This window comes from Leptodactylus fuscus, chromosome 5 (genome assembly GCF_031893055.1).
Source record: "Leptodactylus fuscus isolate aLepFus1 chromosome 5, aLepFus1.hap2, whole genome shotgun sequence".
Taxonomy (NCBI): Eukaryota; Metazoa; Chordata; class Amphibia; order Anura; family Leptodactylidae; genus Leptodactylus; species Leptodactylus fuscus.
Genome location: NC_134269.1, coordinates 147715608 through 147738480, shown reverse-complemented (window position 1 = coordinate 147738480; position 22873 = coordinate 147715608). Strand labels below are relative to the sequence as shown.

Genomic DNA, 22873 nt, shown 5'->3' with positions numbered 1-22873 from the left:
TCACTATTTCCTTACACCATTGAGATTAGGAAGCCCGCATGAGCTCATGCCCTTGTTGTTAAATCTTAGCCTGAACTCCTCTCCTTTAAAGGGAAACTCATATGAACACAAAGGAGAACTGTGGAGCTGACTGACAGAATAGCTGAATGGAGCCTCTGACCTTTCAATGGGAGTCTGGCATCCTTAGAACAACAAATAACTGACGTCAAGTACGGTAACCAACTATAAGGGAACAAAGGACGTTAAAAGTTTCACTTTCATTTTTCACAGATTATTCTTTTAGAGAACTGATTGTAGTTGTTCCACAAAGTAGAAGAATAAGGGTTTTACAAACAATCACCCCCTTTTAACTTGTATTCATAAGAGCAAAGTATAGATGTAATATTAAAAGTACCTAGTTATTGTCCCCCTAGTGCCACCCAAACAACTCTGTCCCACTGAGGCATAGACTCCACAATATCTGGAGTCCTATAGCATGTGGCACAAAGATATTAATAGCATATCATTTTTTTAAGGGCTAGTTCACATGTAAATTACGTCTGGCTTAATTTGGTCCGGAAAAAAAAAAAAAGCTTCCTAAGTAGGAAGCGGTTTTTGGACCTTGACATTTTTTGGAGCGTTTTCTGGAGCAGTTTTTGGTAAAAACCACTTCAGAAAACGTCAGGCGGTTTTCCCCTCCCCTAAAGTGACTGGACTGTAAAAACGTGACGCATTTTTTGCCTCCCAATCACTTCTATTGCTTTCCTCAGGCGGAATCCGCCTGAAGAAAGGTCATGTCGCTTCTTTTTTCTGCTAGTGGCAAAAAACTGCTAGCAGAAAAATGAAAGCTAGCGGTCTCCATAGACCACCATTGTATGGAGGCAGATTTTGAGGCGAAATCCGCTGTCAAAATCCGCCTCATTGTCCCCGTGTGAACTAACCCTAAGGGAACCTGTTAGGTGAATTTGGGACACTAAACCACCTGCATGTCATTATGGACTGGCGGTTTAGTGACCAAAATATGCCTGTAGCAAGCCTGTGTGCCCTGGAGGTAGTATGATAATGAGGTTCCTTGGGCCCACCCTCTAACAACCCTAAAGAAATATAGCATAGTAATTTTCAAATTTGAGTCTTCTAATCTATTATTGTGCTAGTGCCTAGTCCTACTAGAGTATCTACTGGTGCCAAGTTGGGCTAGTCTGACACAGCCTATTCCCATCTGTTTATTTCCATTTAATTCAATGCTCATGGAATTCAATAAAATATAACTTTCATTTGCTTCCATCTCATATATTTAAAAATGAGTCTGTCTATATGTCCGTCTGTTCGTTATGCGCGACCAAACAAATGGATCTTCACTAAAATTTTGCAGACAGGTACATCAGGTGCCCGGGAAATTTTTAGACCAGGACTCTGCTTTCTAGTACGTACCGTTCCTGAGATACAGTATTCCCCAAAGATGACCTGCATTAGCCAATAGAAGCCTGTAAGTCTTTCACTCATATTACAGCTGCCATATACAGTCACATGTCACTTATTAGCCAATAGAAGCTTGCAGGCGCTTAGTCTCCACATGTACACAGCTTTACTCCAGGTTTCTATAACAACCTAGCCATTTTTCTTCACTGCTGTAGATCAGCTTTAAAGGCGCAGGGTGCTGTGAAAGACACTGTTACGCCAGGTCACATACACACATCTTTACTCCAGGTTTTAATAAAACTGAGATACATAGGAACACATCACGCTTATGGACCAATGTAAACTCGCAGGTTCTTCAGTCTTGACATACACACAGCTTTACACTAGGTTTTTTTCCATAGCAAAACGCATGGCTTCTGCTCGAGCTAATGAAAACTCTCACCAAACCCAAGCCAGTCTCCAATGTAACAAGGTATGTCACTGACAACAGCGAGCTGCTTAAACTCCCCAGCAGACCGAAGCCCGGCTCTAATCTGACAAGGCATGTTTTTTCAACACACACCCACACCCCAACAACATACAAAATAAACCAGACAAAAACTGGCCAATTATTATGGAGCCACTGTACAAACAAAAAATAAACTATACATGTGCAAAGCTGGTTCCTTCTACTAGTCTTTTAATAAAAACAAAAAGCACATGCACACCAGGAGTATACACAGTAACCTGACTATAGTAGAACTGAATTTCTACAGCTACAATATGCCGTTATCACACCTCTATGGGTTGACCAATACTCCCCTCTCCTGGTTTGAAGGCATAGTTATATTAAAAACAACTTCCCAGAACCCCCCCCTTGCTTAACCAATACATCTTCACATGTATTGGGACTAAGTATACTTATAATAGATAGCACAGACAATCTCGGTAAGTATTTGTAACCCCATCCCACCACACAGCCATTTTTTTTTTTTTTTTTTTTTTAATCTTCATTTCAAAAGTTAACTTTTTTTTTAATTTATTTACACCGATAGTTGTCCATAGCAATCACAGTGCAGCTAGTTTTCTGCTCTAGAAAAATGAAGTCTGCACTGTGATTGGTTGTGATGGGCAATTAATAAGTTTTGCTTAAAGACCATTTTAATAAACCTGCCCCAATTTATCTGGCAAAGTCACGGCTAGTTCCTGTCTGTAATTTTGTCAGGCACAAAAGTATGGTTTGTACTACTTTTCTGTCCTACAGTAACTGACTTTTTTAATTTATTTTTTATTTAACATAGACTCCGTAAATGGATGGTCATCAGTTTCCATCTGCTCTAATCCATTTTCGCATCAGTTTTTTGTATTCGAAAACCGATCAGTTAAACTTATGATCAAAACTTGATGTGGATGGCCCCTTAAGGAATTACTCACATTTCATTTTTAGCATCTGTTTAGTGGATACATTTAACAGATACAAAAACTGGATAGCCATCTGTTTGCATAGTCAATGGTAGAAAGAAATGTATCAATTTTTTTCTTCATCTGTTTTCATCACCCATTTTTCATCATTGCATTTGTTAAATGGATACATTAAACAGATGCTAAAAATGTGATGAGATTGTCCCCCTCACTGTGGGAAGAAATGACAAAGCACACACACCCGATCCACATGATTCCAAATATAAGGAGATTCATCCCAAGATTTTGGAGATGGGCTGGGGTCAGCATGGGTACTCTGAAGGTCTGTGGTTAGAGGGCCTCAAAAGATAGAAAAGTGTAAGAACAAAGTTCATTACAACTTGCCATCATAACCAATGCTCACTTTTTTTTTTATTAAAGCAATTTATGTTACAGTAGCTCAGTAGATGTTGCTCCCCACACACGTGAACAATACTTGGGTGCCCATGACCGCGAGACTGGTCCATTGGCTGTGTTTTGAAACACTTTTTGCTACATACTATCCAATACATTCTGGGAACACCCTACCAGACTAGTTATTTTGGCGATGTTCTGACTCAATTGTCTAGTCATTACAATTTGTCAAAAGTTGCCAAGATTCTTATGCTTGCCCAGTCTTCTTGCTGCCAACAAAACAAGTTCAGGTACTGACTGCTAACATGACAGGTAACACTATGAGATAATCTATGTATCCCTTAACCTGACAATGGTTTTAATCTTTATGGTTGATCAATGTACATTGACTTTGATGTGTCAAGCAGGTGTAGTGATAGGATTTGCTGTCATCATCTTGTTTTTTTTTTTCTCAACAGAATACAGGCACTGCTCAAACATCAAAACTCAAAGCCTCCGCTCTAGGCAAACCACTAGGATGGCGATAATTTATTATTGTTATTAATAAATAATAATGAAAATGCATCTAAAGAGATCAATCGCCTCCTATATGGTTCATAGCTTAATTAAATGACAGCCTAATCAATGCTATAACAGGGAGTCTGTCAGCAGAATTATTGGTATCAAACACATGGCTGTACCTTGTAGGATTCTGTGCTTTCTAGAGATGCCTTTCTTATTCTGCATTGTAGCTCCATTTTCATGAAATTCAGTGTTTTATTCTTCTATAACTTAGCTGAATGGGCTTTAGGGTTGTTTCCTCTCTTGCCTGAGGTTCGCTCTCAGCTCCATGTAACCACCCCAAACTGCAGGCAAAGTGGGAGCTGTCACTCAATGGGGCACAAGCAGGGTGGTAGTTACATGGGGTTATCTACAACAGAGAGTGAAGCCACAGCAGAAGAAAACACCCATAAAGCTAAATAAAATGAAAATTAAGCTGCAATGTAGAATAACCAAGGCATTGTCGCAAAGTATGGATGCTGTTCTAACAAAGTACTGTCATTAGCTTGATACTGATTTTTTAGCTGGCAGACTTCCTTTAACAACATGCGTGATAAAACTATTCAAACTCCTCCAAAGAGACTGTGAAAGTAGCAACAAAGTGATAAATACTGCTCTAAATAGTGAAAAAGCCACTAAAATCTAGCAATTGAAATTCATTATTTTAAAGGGATTATAACATCTCAATTCCCAACAGTGTTTTCAACAGTGAATCGCATCAGAACTGTGTTATCATGGGTCAACCGTCATGATGGCCCCATCCAGTCCTGAGATATAGGGCTCTAAAATGGCCCCCACCCTCCTGTCTAAGGAAGCATCTTACGAACTGTAGTAGGAGAGGGGGGGGGGGAGGAGCCTTGCAGCCTGCACAGTGATGATGAATGATCATCATTATCTGTGCTTAACCTGTATGTGACCCCAGGAGGAAGGTAGCAGGGACTTCAGTCCTTGTTACCCCCTCTCCTATCTATCAGTGAACATTCTATACTTTTGGTCTCTGATTGTCACAGAGGGATAATGTAATTCCCCCTGAGCCTTACTAGAGGGGTATTCTTATTTAATACCCTCTAAACATACCCAGGAAGTTTATTGGCACTGTCAGCCAGATGTTTACCATTGTCCAGGTCGCAGCGCCCCCCCAAAAAAGTCGCACTGAATGTTGGATGCACTGCACCGGCATCCAGTCGCGGCTACCCGTTTTTTGGTCCGGAAACTGAGGAAGCCTCTGCCCCAGTTTCCGGACCAAAAAATCCCATGTGCACTCAACCTTAAAGAGGACTTTTCATCAGATCGGGCACATGCAGTTTTATATACTGCTGGAAAGCTGACAGTGCGCTGAATTAAGCACACTATCGGCTTTCCCGATCTGTGCCCGGTGTAAAGCGCTATTGGTCCCGGGACCGTAGCGCTTTACAGTCAGAAGGGCGTTTCTGACACTTAGCCAGGGATGCCCTTCTGCCTATCGCGCTGTACTGTGGAGCGGGGAGTAACTCCCCCCTCCCCTCCTGATAATACTCGTCTATGGACGAGCTGTGTGAGCAGAGGGAGGAGGCGTTCCTCCCCGCTCACGCTCTACAGCGCGATAGGCGCTGCTGGGCAGAAGGGCGTCCCTGGCTAAGTGTCAGAAACGCCCTTCTGACACTAAAGTGCTACGGTCCCGGGACCGATAGCGCTTTACACCAGGCACAGATCGGGAAAGCCGACAGTGCGCTGAATTCAGCGCTCTGTCAGCTTTCCAGCAGTATATAAAACTGCATGTGCCCGATCTGATGAAAGGTCCTCTTTAAGGCTATAAGTGCTATCATGAATATGTAGGTATCATTTTGAAGATGAGATTCTCATTGTTAAAATTAATCTTAAACCATCAAGATAGCCGCATCAGTCCTGAGATATCGGCATTAGTAGGGAGGACGTATTAGCTACGTCCTCCGATACAGAAGGACCGCCCTGGGAGTCCTCCGCAGGGAAAAGGTTAAAGAAGCACTATGAGCAAAACCCTTTTCTCCATCCCTGCACCTTTCACCTGTCTGCTATCACTGCTGCTTGGACACAGTGAACCTATCCTTCTCTTCACATATTTTCCCAAATAATCGAAGACCAAAAATATACAGTCAGGGAGGCTGCAGGGTGATCTCCATTATAGGTATGTGACATGAGAGGACCTCAAACAGCAGTAATAACAGCAGGTTTTGTCCACCTGAGGACAACCTGTGTGGTACAATCCTTGATGTCTGAATCATACAGAAATAGTGCTCCCCCCCCCAATCCCTTGCGAGAAGAGAAAGTCATGTTATTATCAGGGGATCACATGACCCAAATAGGGAGAAGACGACCCTGAAAGGAATAACTAAATAAGGTAATATTATGTGAGTTATATAAATTGCAGGAACAGGTACACAATGAATGAATTAAAAAAATTCCAGACTGCTGGTTTAACTTTTCATTATACAGAAAATAACATTTATTTGCAGAAACTGGACAATCCCTTTAAAGGGAATGTGTCACCAGAAAACATATTTTCCAAGAATTTTTGGTGTGTGTATTTGATCATGTATATTTTTAAAAAATTCTGCAGTTCTAACTATGGCCACCCAGCAAAATAATATGCTAAGACTTCCTCCTATAAATCTAGGACATTTCTTTGCAACAACCACCTCACTTACCTGCAGACTGAAGAGCACAGCTACAATATATATGTAGGAAAAAAAGCACAGAATCCTACAAACACAACAGGTGATTTCACAGCTTATCTACTCCCCCCTCTGCGTAATGAACTTTGCACAGGTCACAGAGCATACCTATAAAACTCGCCTGTAGATGTTAATAGGGTCTGCTCCAGACCATTTTGTCTATAACCCATGGAAACAGGAAGTAAATGAAGCAGAGCTGCAGTACCTACACTCACTAATACAGTTTGAGGGGATATCATCACTCCATAAGGAGAGAACCACCATTTAGGTGTGTGGAGTTTTATTAAGCCATGAGCGCTCCACTGTGCAAAGGAACATGGGAAGAATATGCAAATCTGACTTCCATGATGTAATTAGGATGCCAGTGCCTCAAGTATGCACACCAATAGAGGGCGCTGACTGAGAATGCGCAAGTCTATCTTCCAGGATGTAATTAGGAAGACAAAGTTTCAGTCAAGCAAACCTATAGAGGGCACTCCCTTTAACATCATGCCGACCTTCTCAGAGGCCTTTGCAATGATGTTGGGATTATACCAGATACAGTCTTCTCAGCCAAGGACAGCTGTTTCGATGTATTTGTATCTCATCAGCTTGACGCAGAGAGGACTGATCTGGCAGAGGTCAGAGGCTTAGACAGGGTTGAGGGGATATTGTCATGGCTTAATAAGACTCCACACACCTAAATGGTGGTTCTCTTCTTATGGAGTGACGATATCCCCTCAACCCTGTCTAAGCCTCTCACCTCTGCCAGATCAGACCTCTCTGTGCCAAGCTGATGAGATGCAAATACATCGAAACATCTGTCCTTGGCTGAGAAGACTGTATCTGGTATAATCCCAACATCATTGCAAACAAAGGCCTCTGAGAAGGTCGGCATGATGTTAAAGGTTTGCTTGACTGAGACTCTGTCTTCCTAATTACATCCTGGAAGATAGACTTGCACATTCTCAGTCAGCGCCCTCTTTTGGTGTGCATACTTGAGGCACTGGCATCCTAATTACATCATGGAAGTCAGATTTGCATAATACAGTCAGTGAGCAGTGGACACATAGGAGCACAGCTTGTTATCAGGCAGAGGTCTGATTACTGTGATGTGGATAAAATTCTGACCATGGTCATGGTTATAGCCCTTAGAAGTAAGGAGAATGAAGGACAGCAGAGATCTGGAAAACTGTGATACAGAAAGTATATTGGAAATTGAACATCATTAAGAGGTGTAAAATGATTTGCAGAGGGCTTACATTTATTAATGTGGTATATGTATCAGAGATGCCTCTGCACACCAGTCCTACATGACTCCTTTTGTGAACTGAACAGGTGGTTATCTACCCTATACTTAATGTATAGGATGTCACGGATCACATGACATTTCCACAGCTCCTTGGCTCCTCTCCTATCTTCTTCACTTTCTTAGGAGCTGTTTGTTTAACCATGCTGGACAACATATATGCTATGTTAATGAGCAACAGAAAAGCAAAGAAGGTGGAAAGTAAATACAGCATCAGCTTACAAACTATAATAGAGGGGCATGCAAGCAGCTGTTAATAGAGACCCTGGGCCTCCAAGGGGAGAGGATTCATGGGAATTGTAGTCCAGTACATACAAAGGTGAATCCCACCCACACAATGCCCTGGCAACAAAGACTTGCCTCAAGTACAGAAAAAATGTCTCATTTTGCCTATACTTGAACCCAATGGGGCACATTTATCAATGTGCTTGCGCCTGAATTTGGCGTATACTGCGCCTTTCTTACCGTTTTGTCAGATATATGAAGTGTTTGCATTTATTTATTTATTTTAATACAAAATGTTTATTGTTTTTGAACATGTTAACAGAGTTTTTTGTCTACATGAGAATTTCCTATCTGCTACTTTGTATTTTTTTTATTTTTTTTTTGCAAGAAAAATAGGCATGGTCACTTGGGGGAACACGTTTGCCGGATTTATTATTTGCACCTTTATAAAAAAAAAAAAAAAAAAAAAAAAAAAAAAAAAAAAGGCACAAAGTCACTCCACTCTGGGAGTCACGTACAAAACTGTGCAAACTATAGGAAACAATTGCAGAAGCATGAGACAGACACAAGACTATGCAAAGTTATTAGACTTAACATTTACATCAATTTTATAAATCATATTCAATTACTTGTGTCAAATCCTAAAATACACCTTTTCCGCCAACACAGAATTTGATGCAGAATGTGTCACAATTCACGCAATTTGGCCCTGCCTAATGAAGACAAGATACAACAACACTCTGCTCCATATTCCACTTCAAATTAAGCATCCAAATCTGTGTCCATTTTTGTCAGGCCGAAAAAAACTGTTTCAAATTCCTGAGGTAGAAATTTTCTGCTTCACAAATTCAGTGTCGAATTCCTAAGCATGAACCACTCTCAAGGGTCTTACAGCAGTCTTGTGGCTTTAATTTTTGATGAACATTAGAAGTACCTGATGTACCCCACTGACCTATGTCAAATATGTGAAGATGTTTTATGCTTTAAAAAAAAATAAAAATTCCTCTCCAAACAGCTTGCAGACAACAAAATTCCAAAAAAAGGAAATAAATAGGATATTTAGTAATATTACCTGACCAGACTTTTTTTCCTGTTGCGGCTGCAAAGAAAAAAAAAAAAGAAGTCAAATTAATTTTATGTAGATCACGGTAACACAGACTAGAAACTGCTGGCTGTAAGCCAGATGCTATACAAACAGGTCACATCAAGTTTGACAAAAATCAGAAGAGGTAGCTATTAGAATCTGCAGCTGATTTTACTAGAGTGTAACCAATAGTGTATACCGGATCACCCCACAAACTGCATTTAGAACTCCTTTAGGCTAAGGCCCCATGGGATGACCCACAGCTATAAAGCATTGCAGGAAAAACCGCAGCAGGAATGGATCGCGGTTCTTCCCACAGCGCTTTAAACAAAGTTCACGGAGTTTTCCTCTGCGGACTTTGTTAGGGGGCGTTCACACTACTGTCTGTGTCCGACAGGTAGTGTCCGCTCCTAGTGTCCGTTCAAAATCTGGCACAGACATTAGCAGCGGACACTAGCTGTGTCCGTGACACCTGTCATTTATTTAAATGGCGATCGGGTGCCTTCTTTTGCACTCCGTGCCCTTCCTTCACTGTCCGCTTGTAAAGATGTCCGACTTTTCAAGCGGACAGAAAAAACCTACATGTCGGGTTTTTCTGTCCGCTTGAAAAGTCGGACATCTTTACAAGCGGACAGTTAAGGAAGGGCACGGAGTGCAAAAGAACGCACCCGATCGCCATTTAAATGAATGACAAGTGTCACGGACACAGCTAGTGTCCGCTCCTAGTGTCTGTGCCAGATTTTGAACGGACACTAGGAATGGACACTACCTGTCTGACACCGACGGTAGTGTGAACGCCCCCTTACAATTATATCTACGGGGAAGCTGCCGGCTTTCCGTAGATGTAATTGACATGCTGCGATTTCCAAAATCGAGCTGGTTTTGGAAATCGCAGCGTGTCCACGTTGTGGTTTTTAACCGCAAAGTGACATGGGATTCGCAAGAATCCCATCCACTTTGTAGTTACTGTAAAACACTGCAATTTTCCCCACAGAGTTTCTGACTCGTGGGGCCCCAGCCTTAAGTTAAGGTCCCGCATAGGTGGCTGCAGAAAAAAAGCACTCCGGGAAAAACCGTAGTGGCAACACATTGTGGTTTTTCCTGCAACGCTTTTCATAGAAAGTCTACAGAGGTTTCCTCTGTGGACTGTCTGCTTCCATTATACCTATAGTGAAACTACTGACTTTTCCGTAGGTATTATTGACATGCCGAGATTTCCAAAACTTCAGCATGTTCTCTGCACATATTTCCCCGCAATGTGTGGATGGGATTTGTTAGTGATTGTATAATTCTGCAGCGTTTTTGTCATGTGGGGCCCCAGCCTTAGGCTGACTTCACACAGTGGGAAAGATTTAGCATGCCTTGTACTCCAGTCTTTTGCTGTATATTACATTAAAATTCTGCAAATCTTAGTACAAAAATGTACTACTTTCGGTTTTGCACCACTCTTGCCACTTAAATGTGTAGTTACACAGACCAGTGGATCCTTCGGATGGTCCCTTGCAGAAGTATTATTGATGGATTAAAACCCAGCACCAGATCAGCTGCTCTGGGTCAGTACGGCTCCTGGTCATGTTTACATGGCAGGAGCCATGCTGCTCACTCGCTGTACAAAGTGTAGCAGCTTTAGGTGCTATAGGACTGCTCCACTGCAGTCTATAGGACTTAAAGCCGCTGCCACACTTTCTTCAGGGGTAACCTCTGTAGGCTAAGACCCTACATAGCAAATTCATTTTTGCTGTGTTTTTGTAGTATTTTCCTTCCTCTGTTAACCAATTTGCCTTAGATTTTGCAGTGTCTCTGTTACAGGCAATGTATGAAAAGCAGCCATTGTATAGAATGTAAGAAAAAATTTAAAGGATGAGGTGGCACTACTGCATGCATACAAACTATGCTATGGAAGGTCAGGGGTAAATTCCATATATTTCACTTGTGGTGCTCACACCAAGTAAAAAAGTCCACATACAGTCCAGAAAATAGAAAAAGCTGGGCATTCACCGTTGGAAAAGTATAAAAATATTTCAAACCTTTATTTCAAACATCTGTGTAAAATACAATACGAGAGGAGGCACGCCTGGGAGAGGATAGTGACAGCCGTTTCGCACTTGTAGCTCTATTTCAAGCTCAACAACTTGTTGAGGTTTGAAATATTTTTATACTCCTCCAACGGTGAGTGCCCAGCTTTTATTTTCTGGACTGTATAGAATGCCCAAAGTTTTGAGGCAATGTATGTAATGGGAGAATCGTTACATACTTTTCCTAGGCATTGTATACAATACCTAGGCATTGTATAGAGTACCAAATGCTATTTAGGCAAAGTATGAAAAACCAAACACAGAATGAGAGTGCCTTTTCCAAAAAATGAATTAAAATACAATGAAAGTTGTACAAAACCCAAAATGTATTATGGGCCAAAGCAAATACTGTTTTTGGCAGCATTCCCTAGAATTTTGGACAGTTCCTCATTGAATCGTTGTTTCATGTCCTTCTCCAACACTCCAGCTTGCTCCTCCTCCCACATTTTTCATGGACATTCACGAACAAAACTAAGTCTAAGCAACGGCAGAGACTGTCGTCTCACGCATGTGCGCGGGCGGTGGGTTCATGCTAGAAACGTGCAATCGGAGATGCTGCTAGTGCCTTGCCGAAGTGAGAATGTCACCTATTTCATACTTTGCCGCTTTCTCATTCAGCATTGTATAGAGTGCCTAGGCAATGTGTGACATGACGAATCATTTCATACATTGCCGGCTAGTTTTAGGCATTCTATAGAATGCCGGATTTCATACATTGCCGGTAACATCTCCAACATTAATACCTTAACAACAAATGTTGAAATATGGTTTTCAATGTAATGGTAATTAGCTTACAGCTGAATGCACAGTAAAAGTGTGCTTGTTCAAAAAAACAAACAAGAAATAAACCAAAAAGCAGTTCTTAAACATGCTTTGATTGAAAAATAGTGACACGACTGCAACAGAAATGCACTGTGAGCCCAGCCGAAATCACTGTGCATCGCTTGGCTTAAGGTCCTGAACTCATGTGACTTTGCCACACTAGAACTCAATGAAAGGGCTGCCAGCTCTACCAAATGTTCCATGAATTACTTTCTGACACTTCAATGAGGGGAAAGACAAAGTCTGAAAGCGGGCCAGCTCTGGCATCCTGCCTAGTATGTGTCACAGCAATTCTGAAAGCTGCCCTTCTAAAAAATGAACTCCATACTTCTCAGACCACCATACAAACAGACCCTTGAAAGTTTCAGTGCTTGTCAGGGTTATAACAGTGTGCATGTTTTTCCAGCTTGTGGCACCCAGTGGCTCCAGACACTACATGTAGGATTTTTCTTTATGTGTTTTTAGATTTATGAATGGTGTGCGCTTTTGAACTTCTAGCACGTTCACACACTCAGTAAATGAACCTTAACTGGAAAGAAAGATGGCCACAAATTCTATTTATCTACAACATGTAAGACGTTTAATGTGTACTGACTTCTTATCCACACGTGATAGCAAACAAAATACAGAGATATAATGGGTCCTTATAGAGGTCTGTAGATGCTGCATTTAAGGCTCTGCATAACAAGCAAGTTTCATTTCATTGATAGCAGAGATCTAGAAACAGATGGATTAACATTACTACAGGAGAAAAACACTAAAGCGCATCTGCCAGATATAAAACTCCAACACCTTTACTAAAGGGTTGCGCCTATTAATACAGAAATGCAACACTCTCGCAAATACATCTGAAAATGGGGTGTGGTTAAAATTAAGAACAAGATGCATAAACTAATAGGCAAATGTGAATTTTAGCTGCAAAATTACAAAGCAAAATAGAGCACTTCAATACTAGTGAATTATACTCACTCAATTATTCTTTAAGTATACCAGATTTTCTATTGCCACACAACACAATAGAAAATCTGGCGCAGTTCACAATGTTGTCATTGTAAAGAACGGTGTCTAAATCAGAGTTTTAGTGTAATTTGCCCATGTGCATTAAAAAGCTGCATAAGATTTGTGCACAAAAAGAGAAAACCCCTTTCATTTACACACATCAAATGAAATACTTTCCTCACAACTAAAAAAATATAACCTCAGACAGCTGACAAATGTGCTGGATCCATTTTAAGATAAATACTGAAAAAAAGTTGAAATCAAACATAACATACAAGTCATGTTATCCCGTGTACACATTACCCACTAAATCTCTATAGCTTCGGAGCACACTGGGCACCTGAGGACAGAACATGTTCATATTGACACCATCTAGTGGACAAAGGAATAATGACTGGAGGACGACTATTCTTTTTGTGATGATGATAAGCAACTATCCACTTTGCAAGTAATGTAATATGCATTGCTGTGTGTTAGCGACCTGAGGCCCCGGCTTAAATCTGTTTCGTCACTTTTTTTTTTACAAATTGAAGAAAAAAAAAAACAAACAAACCCAAAGTGCGGATGTTGGCCTTTTTTTTTCTCAATTTGTCACTTCTTCAGCCAAGTTTGCCTTAGAGACAGTGTAGTTCTATGACTGTTACAAGGTGCACTAGAGAACTCCTAACTCCAAGCAAAAACTTTGTGCGAGAAGAAAATTCACAAATGTGCATTTATAAGAACTTTAATCTTTTATTTTACTATTATTTACTGAGGTATTTTAGAACAACATTAAATATTTGCAAGCTGAAAATAAGAAACATTTGCTGTCAAATCTCCAACAGAATTGCATTGTAGATTTTGGAACAGCTGCGCACATGTTGATACATATTGTTGCATCTAATTTAAAGAGAACGCTAAACTACCCACAGGACCTTACATTACATTATTGTCCCAAAGTACCATGTTTTAATACAATCTGTGCCCACCATTAGGGAGCCTTCACACGGAGTTTACGCTCCGCTCATTCAGACGCATAAACACGTGTCAAAGTGACCGTAGTAAAACACAATCCCATAGACTTCAATGTGTGCCGATCTTACACGCGCTACACATTAAAATCAATGGGAGGCTTTTAAACCCATTGATTTCAATGTGTAGCGCACGTTAGACCGGCACACATTGAAGTCTATGGGATTGTGTTTTACAGCGGTCACTTTGACACGTGTTTACGCGTATGAATGAGCGGAGCGTAAACTCCGCGTAAAGCTCCCTTAATTAAAGAAACCTTTATATTTACCTGGAGATTAATCTGATCAGACTGATTACTAGTTTAGTATAGCAAAGAATGTACAAGTGCTGGTGGTCTGACACGAGGGGTACAGAAGCAGGGTACGTTTTTTTTTTTCTTCTTTTTTTTATTGCAGGAGTGGATAGCTTTATTACAGGGCAGTTTGGGACACTAAAATCACGATCCACAAGTACCTATGGGTGATTTAGTATCTCAAATGTTTCTGCCATGCTAGACAAGAGTGTGTGGTTTAGCAGAAAAAAGATACAGTCTAAACACGCTGGATATTGTGATAAATCTGGTTATGGTCTAAAACTTAGTATTAGTAAATCTGTTCCAATGGAACTATAAAATAACTTACCAATACTTGCATGCCCACTGTGAACATGATGCTAATTAAAAAAGAGGGAAAAAAACCCAAAACCCACCACCAGTAGAAGATACTGGATTTCCCCATCATTGTGACAGACCAATTGCCAATGCCACACAAAACTGACTAGGGAGGTTGCTTGGCGGCATAGCCTACTTTATCCTGATATGGCATTTGTTATATAAAAGGCAAGCTATCATCTCAGCTTCCTGCCTAGAGGGTGTACTGCACCTAACAACCGCCTACATTCCACAGATAATAGATTTTATTTTGGATAAGACATGTCTTAACTCATTAGGTACATAGTAATCCCTGATTATTTTCCTCCAGAGGAGAGGCAGAATAATGGGATGTGCTTCCCCAAGAATGATTTACAACTAAGCAAAGTCAAGAAATATGAGAAGACAGCTTTGAAAAATGGCTTTTAACAAAAAAAAAAAAAAAAGTCCAAAATAGTAGGATTTTATGGCAAATCCAGAGGGATATATCATGAAAGTTAAACCTAATGGTATCTAACCACTGGGAACCTCACTGATCAAGAGACCAGTAAGGGTCTATTCACACAGAGGTTTTTTTGGTGAGGAAAAAATCCGCTTCAGGAATTTCCTCCAGCACAGTGTATGGACCATGCTGTTTTTGCCAATTCTGCGACGTGGATTTTCCACCTACCATTGACTGCGTTGGTTTTTGCAGGTGGAATCCGCCTGAAGGAAGCATTTTTTCTGCTAGCGGAAAAAATCTGCTAACAAAGAGGGGGGAAAAAAAAAAGCCTCACTAAACAAACTCTGTGTGAATGGACCCTAAAGCCTTTTCTGTGAATAGGGTATCAAGATTTGATCTGAGGCCCATCATCCCTTTTAGGCTAAGGCCACATTGCAGAAACAGCTTTTTTTTGTTGCAAATTTAGCTTTTTTGAGCCAAAGCCAAGAATAGCTACAAAAGGAATGGAAAATATAAAAGGAAGTTTTTATACTTCTACAGTCTGCTCAATTTACTCCTGTCTTTGGCTCCAAAAAAAAAAAAAAAAACGCAAAAAAATATGCAACAAAGAAAAAACTGCATTTCCACAACATGGAGCCTTAGCCTAAGGGTGCATTCACACTACGGAACGCCAGCGTGTATCACAGCCGTACACGCCGGCGTTACAGCAGGGCTGCCGTACACTTCCCATTCATTTCTATGGGAGCCGGCATGCGAGCGCTCCCCATAGAAATGAATGGACTGCTTTTTTCCATTCATTTCTATGGGGAGCGCTCGCATGCCGGCTCCCATAGAAACGAATGGGAAGTGTCCGGCAGCCCTGCTGTAACGCCGGCGTGTACGGCTGTGATACACGCTGGCGTTCCGTAGTGTGAATGCACCCTAAGGCTCCACGTTGCAGAAACAACTTTTTTGTTGTAGATTTTTCTGTGTTTTTTTGAGCCAAAGCAAGGAGTGAATTTACAGAAAGCAGAAGTATAAAAACTTACTATATATTTTACATTCCTTTTGTAGCCATTCTTGGCTTTGGCTCAAAAAAAACCAAACACCCCCCCCCCCCAAAAAAAAAGAAAAGAAACAAAACAAAAACAAAACAAACAGCAAAATCTGCAACAAAAAAAGCTGCATGGGGCCTCTGCCTAAAAGTTTTAAAATGATAAATCACCACATGCAAACAAACATTGTAAGCAGAAAAAAAAAAGTTGTTAATCAGTTAGTGGGCCTTTATAAGCTAAAAACTGTAATCTATCCTAAGGATAGGTCATCAATATCAGATCAGTTTGCACTTGCCTCCTCCACATCCATCTCTGTTCCTCACTAACTGACACCGACCCTCCTGCCCTTGTCGGAGGGAGATAACCATAGATTGACCTTCCCCCACTCCCTGTCCTTCCAACTCTATTGGTCCTTCTCCCACTCTATCCTCCTCACACTTAGCTATTTACTCTCATCACCCTTTCCTCCCAAACCATACTTTGTTAGTGAGTGGGAAAGAGTTGGGACTGGGATTCTCGCCCTCCAATGTCAAACATATCCTGTTGTGTTCCCATGGTTTCTCTATGTGTTTTAGGAGAACTCATTTAAATTGCTCACCAGGTGGTATAGAACCCCAGTGTTCCTCCAAAGAATTAACTCCTCTATCTCTGATCGAAGTTGGTGCTACGGTCTCTCCGAGGAACCTCTCCCCCACATCTGGGTCAGGTGTCCCAAAATTAGTCCCTTTTGGGAGGTAATCGAGAGGGAGATTAAGTCCATTTGCCATGTTGAATTGAAGCTACGGCCCGAAACCATCCTGCTTTGGGCGTTCTCTCCCAGACGGTTGTGCCTTACCTAGTTGATCCAAGCAACTAAGCTACTGATCCCTCTTCAGTGGCGTGGGACCGACCCCACTTCCATCCATCAGTGGAAGGAAAAGGTTAATCAACTTAACAGATTTGAGGAGCTATGCAGTTGGGGACTTCTGGTTCATTCCGGTTTCCTGTTTACCTGGGAACCTTGGTACCAATAAACTCGGAGAAATACCGGATCAAACCCCCCACCCGGTTAATATTTAGTTTCCATAAGTCTACCAACACCACACTCCCTCTTTGGTACTCCACATACACTTGATTGATCTAATTCGTATGGACTTATTTGGGTTTACTCTGGCCTACCAATCGCGAATCAATCCCCATAATGTAATATTGATATCCCATCCTGCTGATAGGTCAATTAGTATTTCTAGGCTGGAAAACCACTTTAAGTACAAAGATATTATACAGTAACCATAATATGATTAAAGCACATTTGGCTAAAATACAGTCTTCTGCATCACAAGTGCTGTTTTAGTGAACCTCTGCTTTTGTACAAGCAGTAACCAACTAGTCAAGACAAATGTATAACTCAATGGACAGAAAACGCTTGTCTTTAGCAATTTTAAAAAAAAAAGTCATTTTACTGCTAGTTTTTTCCCCAATAGTAAATAGTGGAGTTTGCTAGCACCATATAAAAAGGAAAAGCACAAATTTCACAAAAAAAACAACTTAGGATGCTATGTAAAAAAACATACAGAGAACAAGAACATAATGATTTGAAAATTTCATATAACCATATTTTATTCACAAAAGAACAGAGAATACATGCCAGAAGTTGAAAGAGATGTAGTTCAAAAGCCTGATGGTATGGGGTAGCATTACTGCCTAAGGCATAGGCAGCTTACACATCCAAAGTAGCACTGTCAAAGCTGAGCAGTATATAGAGGTTTTTAGAACATATGCTCCCATACAGCAGTGGCATAACTAGGAATGGCGAACTTTTGACATGCACCCCCCCTTCTCCTGAAGACCCTAACCGACCGACCCCCTCCTCCCCCCGCATTCCCGCGCGCACTATTATACCCCATATTGGCCCCTGCACACAGTATTATGACCCACTGTAGACACCCATGAACAATTATTATATTATCTTTTCAGACCCCAGAGTAAAATAATCAGAGACCGAGGGGGGATACCAACGTAAAAAACAATGTTACTTACCTCTCCTTGGCTCCGCTGCACTCCACGGTGGTGTCGGCCATCTTCAATGATGTCCGGGACGTCACATGACCCGAGATACAGGCCCGGGTCATGTGACGTGAGGGACGTCACACAACTAGGCCCAAAGCCTGTCTAGAGCCCGGGAGAGATGAGTAACACAGCTTATGTTCCCTTACCTCTCCTGGGCCTCCGATCGACGAGACCCACTTCCTGCTATACTGCACCAAATACTCAACTGTGAGGGCCGTCTCCTACCATCTGGCCACATCCCAGACTTCACATCTGCAGATGAAAAGAGGAAACTCTATATCCTACTGGGAGAAGAGGAGGCCACTGTGGAGATCGCTGCCCAATACGTGTCCAGCTGTCACCAACTAAGAGGAAGATGAGACGCATGGACTATCAAACCCCCCACCCACCATGGAGTATTAAGTATTAAACCCCCCACCCAAAAGACCACAAAGGCCCTGTGGCAGCTGCTACCCCGGTAGTTACACCTCTGCATCCAGGCAATGTCTCTTTCAAAGCCGGCCTTGCATATTTCAGCAAGACGTCTCTAAACCACATACTGCATCCATCACAACAGCATGACTCTGCAGAAGAGTCCATGAGCGAAACTGCAGTACAGACTTTCACCGCGATAGAAAACATTTGACACATTATGAAATAAAAAAAATAAAATAAAATCCAGCAGAGATGATGCAGCTAGAAACTGTTTAGCAGCTAAAATTCTACAGACAAGAATGGAACAAAATTCCTCTCCAAAAACTTCAACATGTGTGTGTAAGTAAAGGAAGGGGGGTTACACAATGATAGACATGGCCCACTCCTAACGTTTTTGAAATATGTTGCAGCCATCAAGTTCTAAATTCATTTTTTAATTTCATATGAAATGGAAAAACGACTAATGTTTAGACCTCTGCAGCGCCACACCTCCCATGAGGCGACCTGAAGCGACCGCTTCAGGCGGCGCTATGACAGGGCTCCAGGGAGGGCGGCGTTTTTGCATACTTAAGCCAGTCCAGGACAAGCTGTCCTGGACTGGCTTAGCACCGAGCGGTGGATTGGGGAGGCCACTGGAGCAGCGCTGCTCCAGCAGCCTCCCCTCACGCTCAGGCAGAGAGCAGGTCCTCTCCGTGCTTTCTCTCTGCTTGCGAATGCCGCTAAACCCCGCCCCCTTCACTTAGCCACGCCCCTCCACTCCGCCCCCTCGTCCCGGGGGGTGGCTTTCTGTCGTTTGCCTTGGACGGCGAAAGGGGCAGGTTCACCTCTGGACCTCTGATGTTAAATGTTCTATTGTGAATAAGGTTATATGAGGTTTCCAAATCATTGCAACCTTGTTTTCTTTAAGTTTTACATTATTGGTAATGGTGGCACCAATTGTTTGGCATTCTAGAAAACCTACTTTTCAACTTGTTTTCCAAGTGAATACCTTGTTATTTATATATAAGCTAGACTAGGAACAATAACCCAGAACTTCTTGTAGATTTTACATGGCCAGTATCAGTTTGTAGACTCCCTCAGTGTTGAGAAATTTGCTTTGAACTAGTAGACTGGGTTGAAAGCAGGTCACATGGTCAAGAACTGAAAGTGATAGAAAAAAAAAAAAAAAGTATTTAGAGGAAGACTAGTGGGGGAAAAAAAGCTTGCTGGGAGACAGTAGAGAACAAGCAAGGAAAAGAAAGTGGGTGGGAAATCAATTCCCTACTATGGAACTGCAGCTTTGTGATTCCTCCAGTAATGTTACACAGTTTTTTGTACCATGAAAAGATCCCATTAATGCCTGCGCCCCATCACACAGCAGACTATGTTCATGAATGGCACCTATCAGAGTCTAGGATAAATCCAGTGATTAGAGAGAATTTGCCAAAGGGCCTTTGTAGCTCAGAAAAATGCCTACTCCAGAATGGAATGCAGTGAATTCCTGGGAGCACAGGTCCTCCTTTGTTGGAAGTCTAGTGGTATTCTGGAGCAAATAAAGGCACAAAAAGGGATCTGAGAGGCAATAAGTATTTGGAAAAATGTTCAAAGGCTTCATTTAAACATTCCTTGCTTTTTTAACTGAATCAATCTGTTTAGAATAATATACAGCCAGTATAACTATCATTTCGTTGAGTTACATAATGTGAAAGCTAGTTTCATGTCTTAATCCTCCCAGAGACAAAAAAAAAAAAAAAAAAAAAAACCCAAAACCTCACACTAAACAAAAACCAAGGAGTAGATAAAAATAAACACATGAAGCATCATAAACAGAACACTAATGTATTATTTTATAACTAGCTGGGCAGCTGAAAACCTTAGAGGGAGTTTAACTGGGGAAAAAAAGTAGCAGAAAAGAAATATTTTGCTCGACAACAAACAACAAAATTATATAGATAACAAAATGTGCAAGGTGGTGAAATATGAAATTCAAAATTAAAGTCAGACTAAGTTCACATCCGCATTGGTTGGAGACTACATCGCAGTATGCATCGAAAATCACAAAAAAGTGCAGCAAGTCAGTTTAAAAGAAGGGACTATTGCTATTCACTATTTTAGCAGTCCAAGTGTCTATTATTCTGGTCCATCAGACACAGCAGCACAGCTGTGAACATAGCATCATACATATTTAATGTTTTCCCCTTAATGTCCTTGGAGGTGTTATCACTAGGCTGTGAGGAACGCCCAAATGACAGTATTCTTCCATAGCCTTGTGCTGTCAGGGGAGCATTCCTCACATCCCAGCCATAACACTGAGCAGTAAGGCTGGCCCTTCTGACAATGAAGAATTTCGGCACGGACATCTCTGGCACCAGGGCGCATACCGGAAAAGCAGACAGTCCTGTCAACTTTTTAGTAGTATGCCACACCTCTTATGTTTAAAGGGCATGAGAGGTCCTCTTTAAAGGGAGTCTATCATTGGCTATAGTGATTTTTTAACTAAGCATATATTTGCATAGCCTATTCCAGTCAGACCTTTTGTTTAGTGATCCTCTCAGCCGTTTTTTTGAATTAGTCCACTTTTATTGATATGCTAATTAAAAAGCACGGAGCCTCGGAAGTTCACTGAACACCATGTGTTATGTGTAAACAGGGGGAGGCGAGAGCAGGGAGGCTGATGAGTCATCATCAGCAGCAGTCTCCCCCTATGCACACACAGCAGACAGTGCTCACTGAACTTCCAGAGTGCACCCTGGAGGCTAATTAGCATATCGATAAAAGCAGGCCAATTCAAAAACGGCTGAGAGGATTACTAAACAAAAGCTATGTGTGGAATGGCCTTTCTAAAGGCTATGCAAATACACTTAGTGGCCAAAAGTCACACGAAGGCGTGTCCCAGTGCCGGTTGTGTCGGATATGACGCTCAAACAGTGTGACGCAATGCGGCCTATGGCACAATCTGATGCAGACAGGTATTTCGTGAACAATTCAGCGAGTTAAGTGACTTTGACCACAAAACAAAAATATTCCACAGCCCAAGTTTCATAAGTTCATGTGGATCAAATCAAGGCAGACACAAGCCAAATGCAAAATAGCACAAAATCCAGCATAGAGGTCTCTAAATATACATAACTTAACTTTTAATTGAAAATGTCCATAAAATTCAGCATTACCAGTACAGGAAGTGAAAAACAAATTTACAGCATGATTAGGCAATAGACTAACCTACACGTTGTAATAGCGGTTGCCTACATGTTTCAGAGCGTAAGCTCCTTAATCATGGTCAATGCCATGCAGTGACTTTGAACCTGGGATGATAATCTGTGCAAGATTCAGGGGGCATAGCATTTTGGAGATTTCCCGGGAATTTGGGTTTTCCAAGGTCAACAGTGTCTCGGGTGGACCTGCAACATCACAGATGCATTGTTGGCAGCCGTGTAAACCGGCGCACCGGTCTACACAGAGCTCGAAGACTGGCATGGGCCCACAACCATCGTTATTGGACCATGGAACAGTGGCGACATGGTCAGATGAATCACGGTTCCAGTTGTACAGAGCCGATAGGTGCGTGAGAATGTGGCATATGCCCCATGAAGCCATGGATTCTGCATGCCAACAGGGACGTGTCCACGTGGGAGGTGGCTCCATCATGGTCTGGGCCATGTTCACAGTTGGGCCCCACTGTCCGGGTGCAGAGATCAAAGACTGTTGCTCGATACTTGCAACTTATGACAGAACGTCTGCACCCCTTTCTGGTGTTGGAGTTCCCAGATGGTGATGCTGTGTACCAACAGGACAATGCAACATGTCATCGCTCGTTGGTGGCACAGGGCTGGCTTAATTAGCACACCAGTGATCTCACGACCTTCGATTGGCCGTCCCGCTCGCCCGTCCTCAACCCCATAGAGCATTTATGGGATGCTGTGGATACCGGTGTCCGCTCCATGGACCCAACAGCAACAACACAGGACCAATTGTGGGTTGCAGTGCAGACTATGTGGATCAATATCCCTCCAGAACTCTTCCAACACTTCATGGAGTCCATGCCTCCTCGTCTTGTTGCAGTTATCAGGGCTCGCGGAGGGGTGACCTGCTATTAACGGCGCGTCTGGTACCTTCCCATGACTTTTGGCCACTCAGTATATATGCTTAGTTAAAAATCACTATAGCCAATGACAGAATCCCTTTAAATAGATCCACCTGCCCAAAACTAATAATCTTTGCTAATTATATAGCAAATATTTGCCCAACAGTGAAGTTCTGCATAATAAGAGACAAGCAAGATGACAAGTAAGCAGAAGAAACAAACATTGAAATGAATGGAGAAGGGTCCCTACTCATAGGAGTTTAAGATTCAGACATTTTTATTAATATACTAGCTTTTACCCGCGACTTCGTCTGCGG

The 22873-nt window shown here is 41.8% G+C and overlaps 1 protein-coding gene across 1 annotated transcript in view; it reads right to left on the bottom strand.

Annotated features, from left to right (window-relative positions):
• Window positions 1–22873, bottom strand: part of HMGA2 (high mobility group AT-hook 2) — an 83787-nt gene that overhangs the window by 6077 nt on the left and 54837 nt on the right. The window contains exon 4 of the mRNA XM_075275877.1: window positions 9008–9034. Within this exon, the coding sequence (XP_075131978.1) occupies window positions 9008–9034 (27 nt within the window). The remainder of the gene's footprint in view (window positions 1–9007; window positions 9035–22873) is intronic.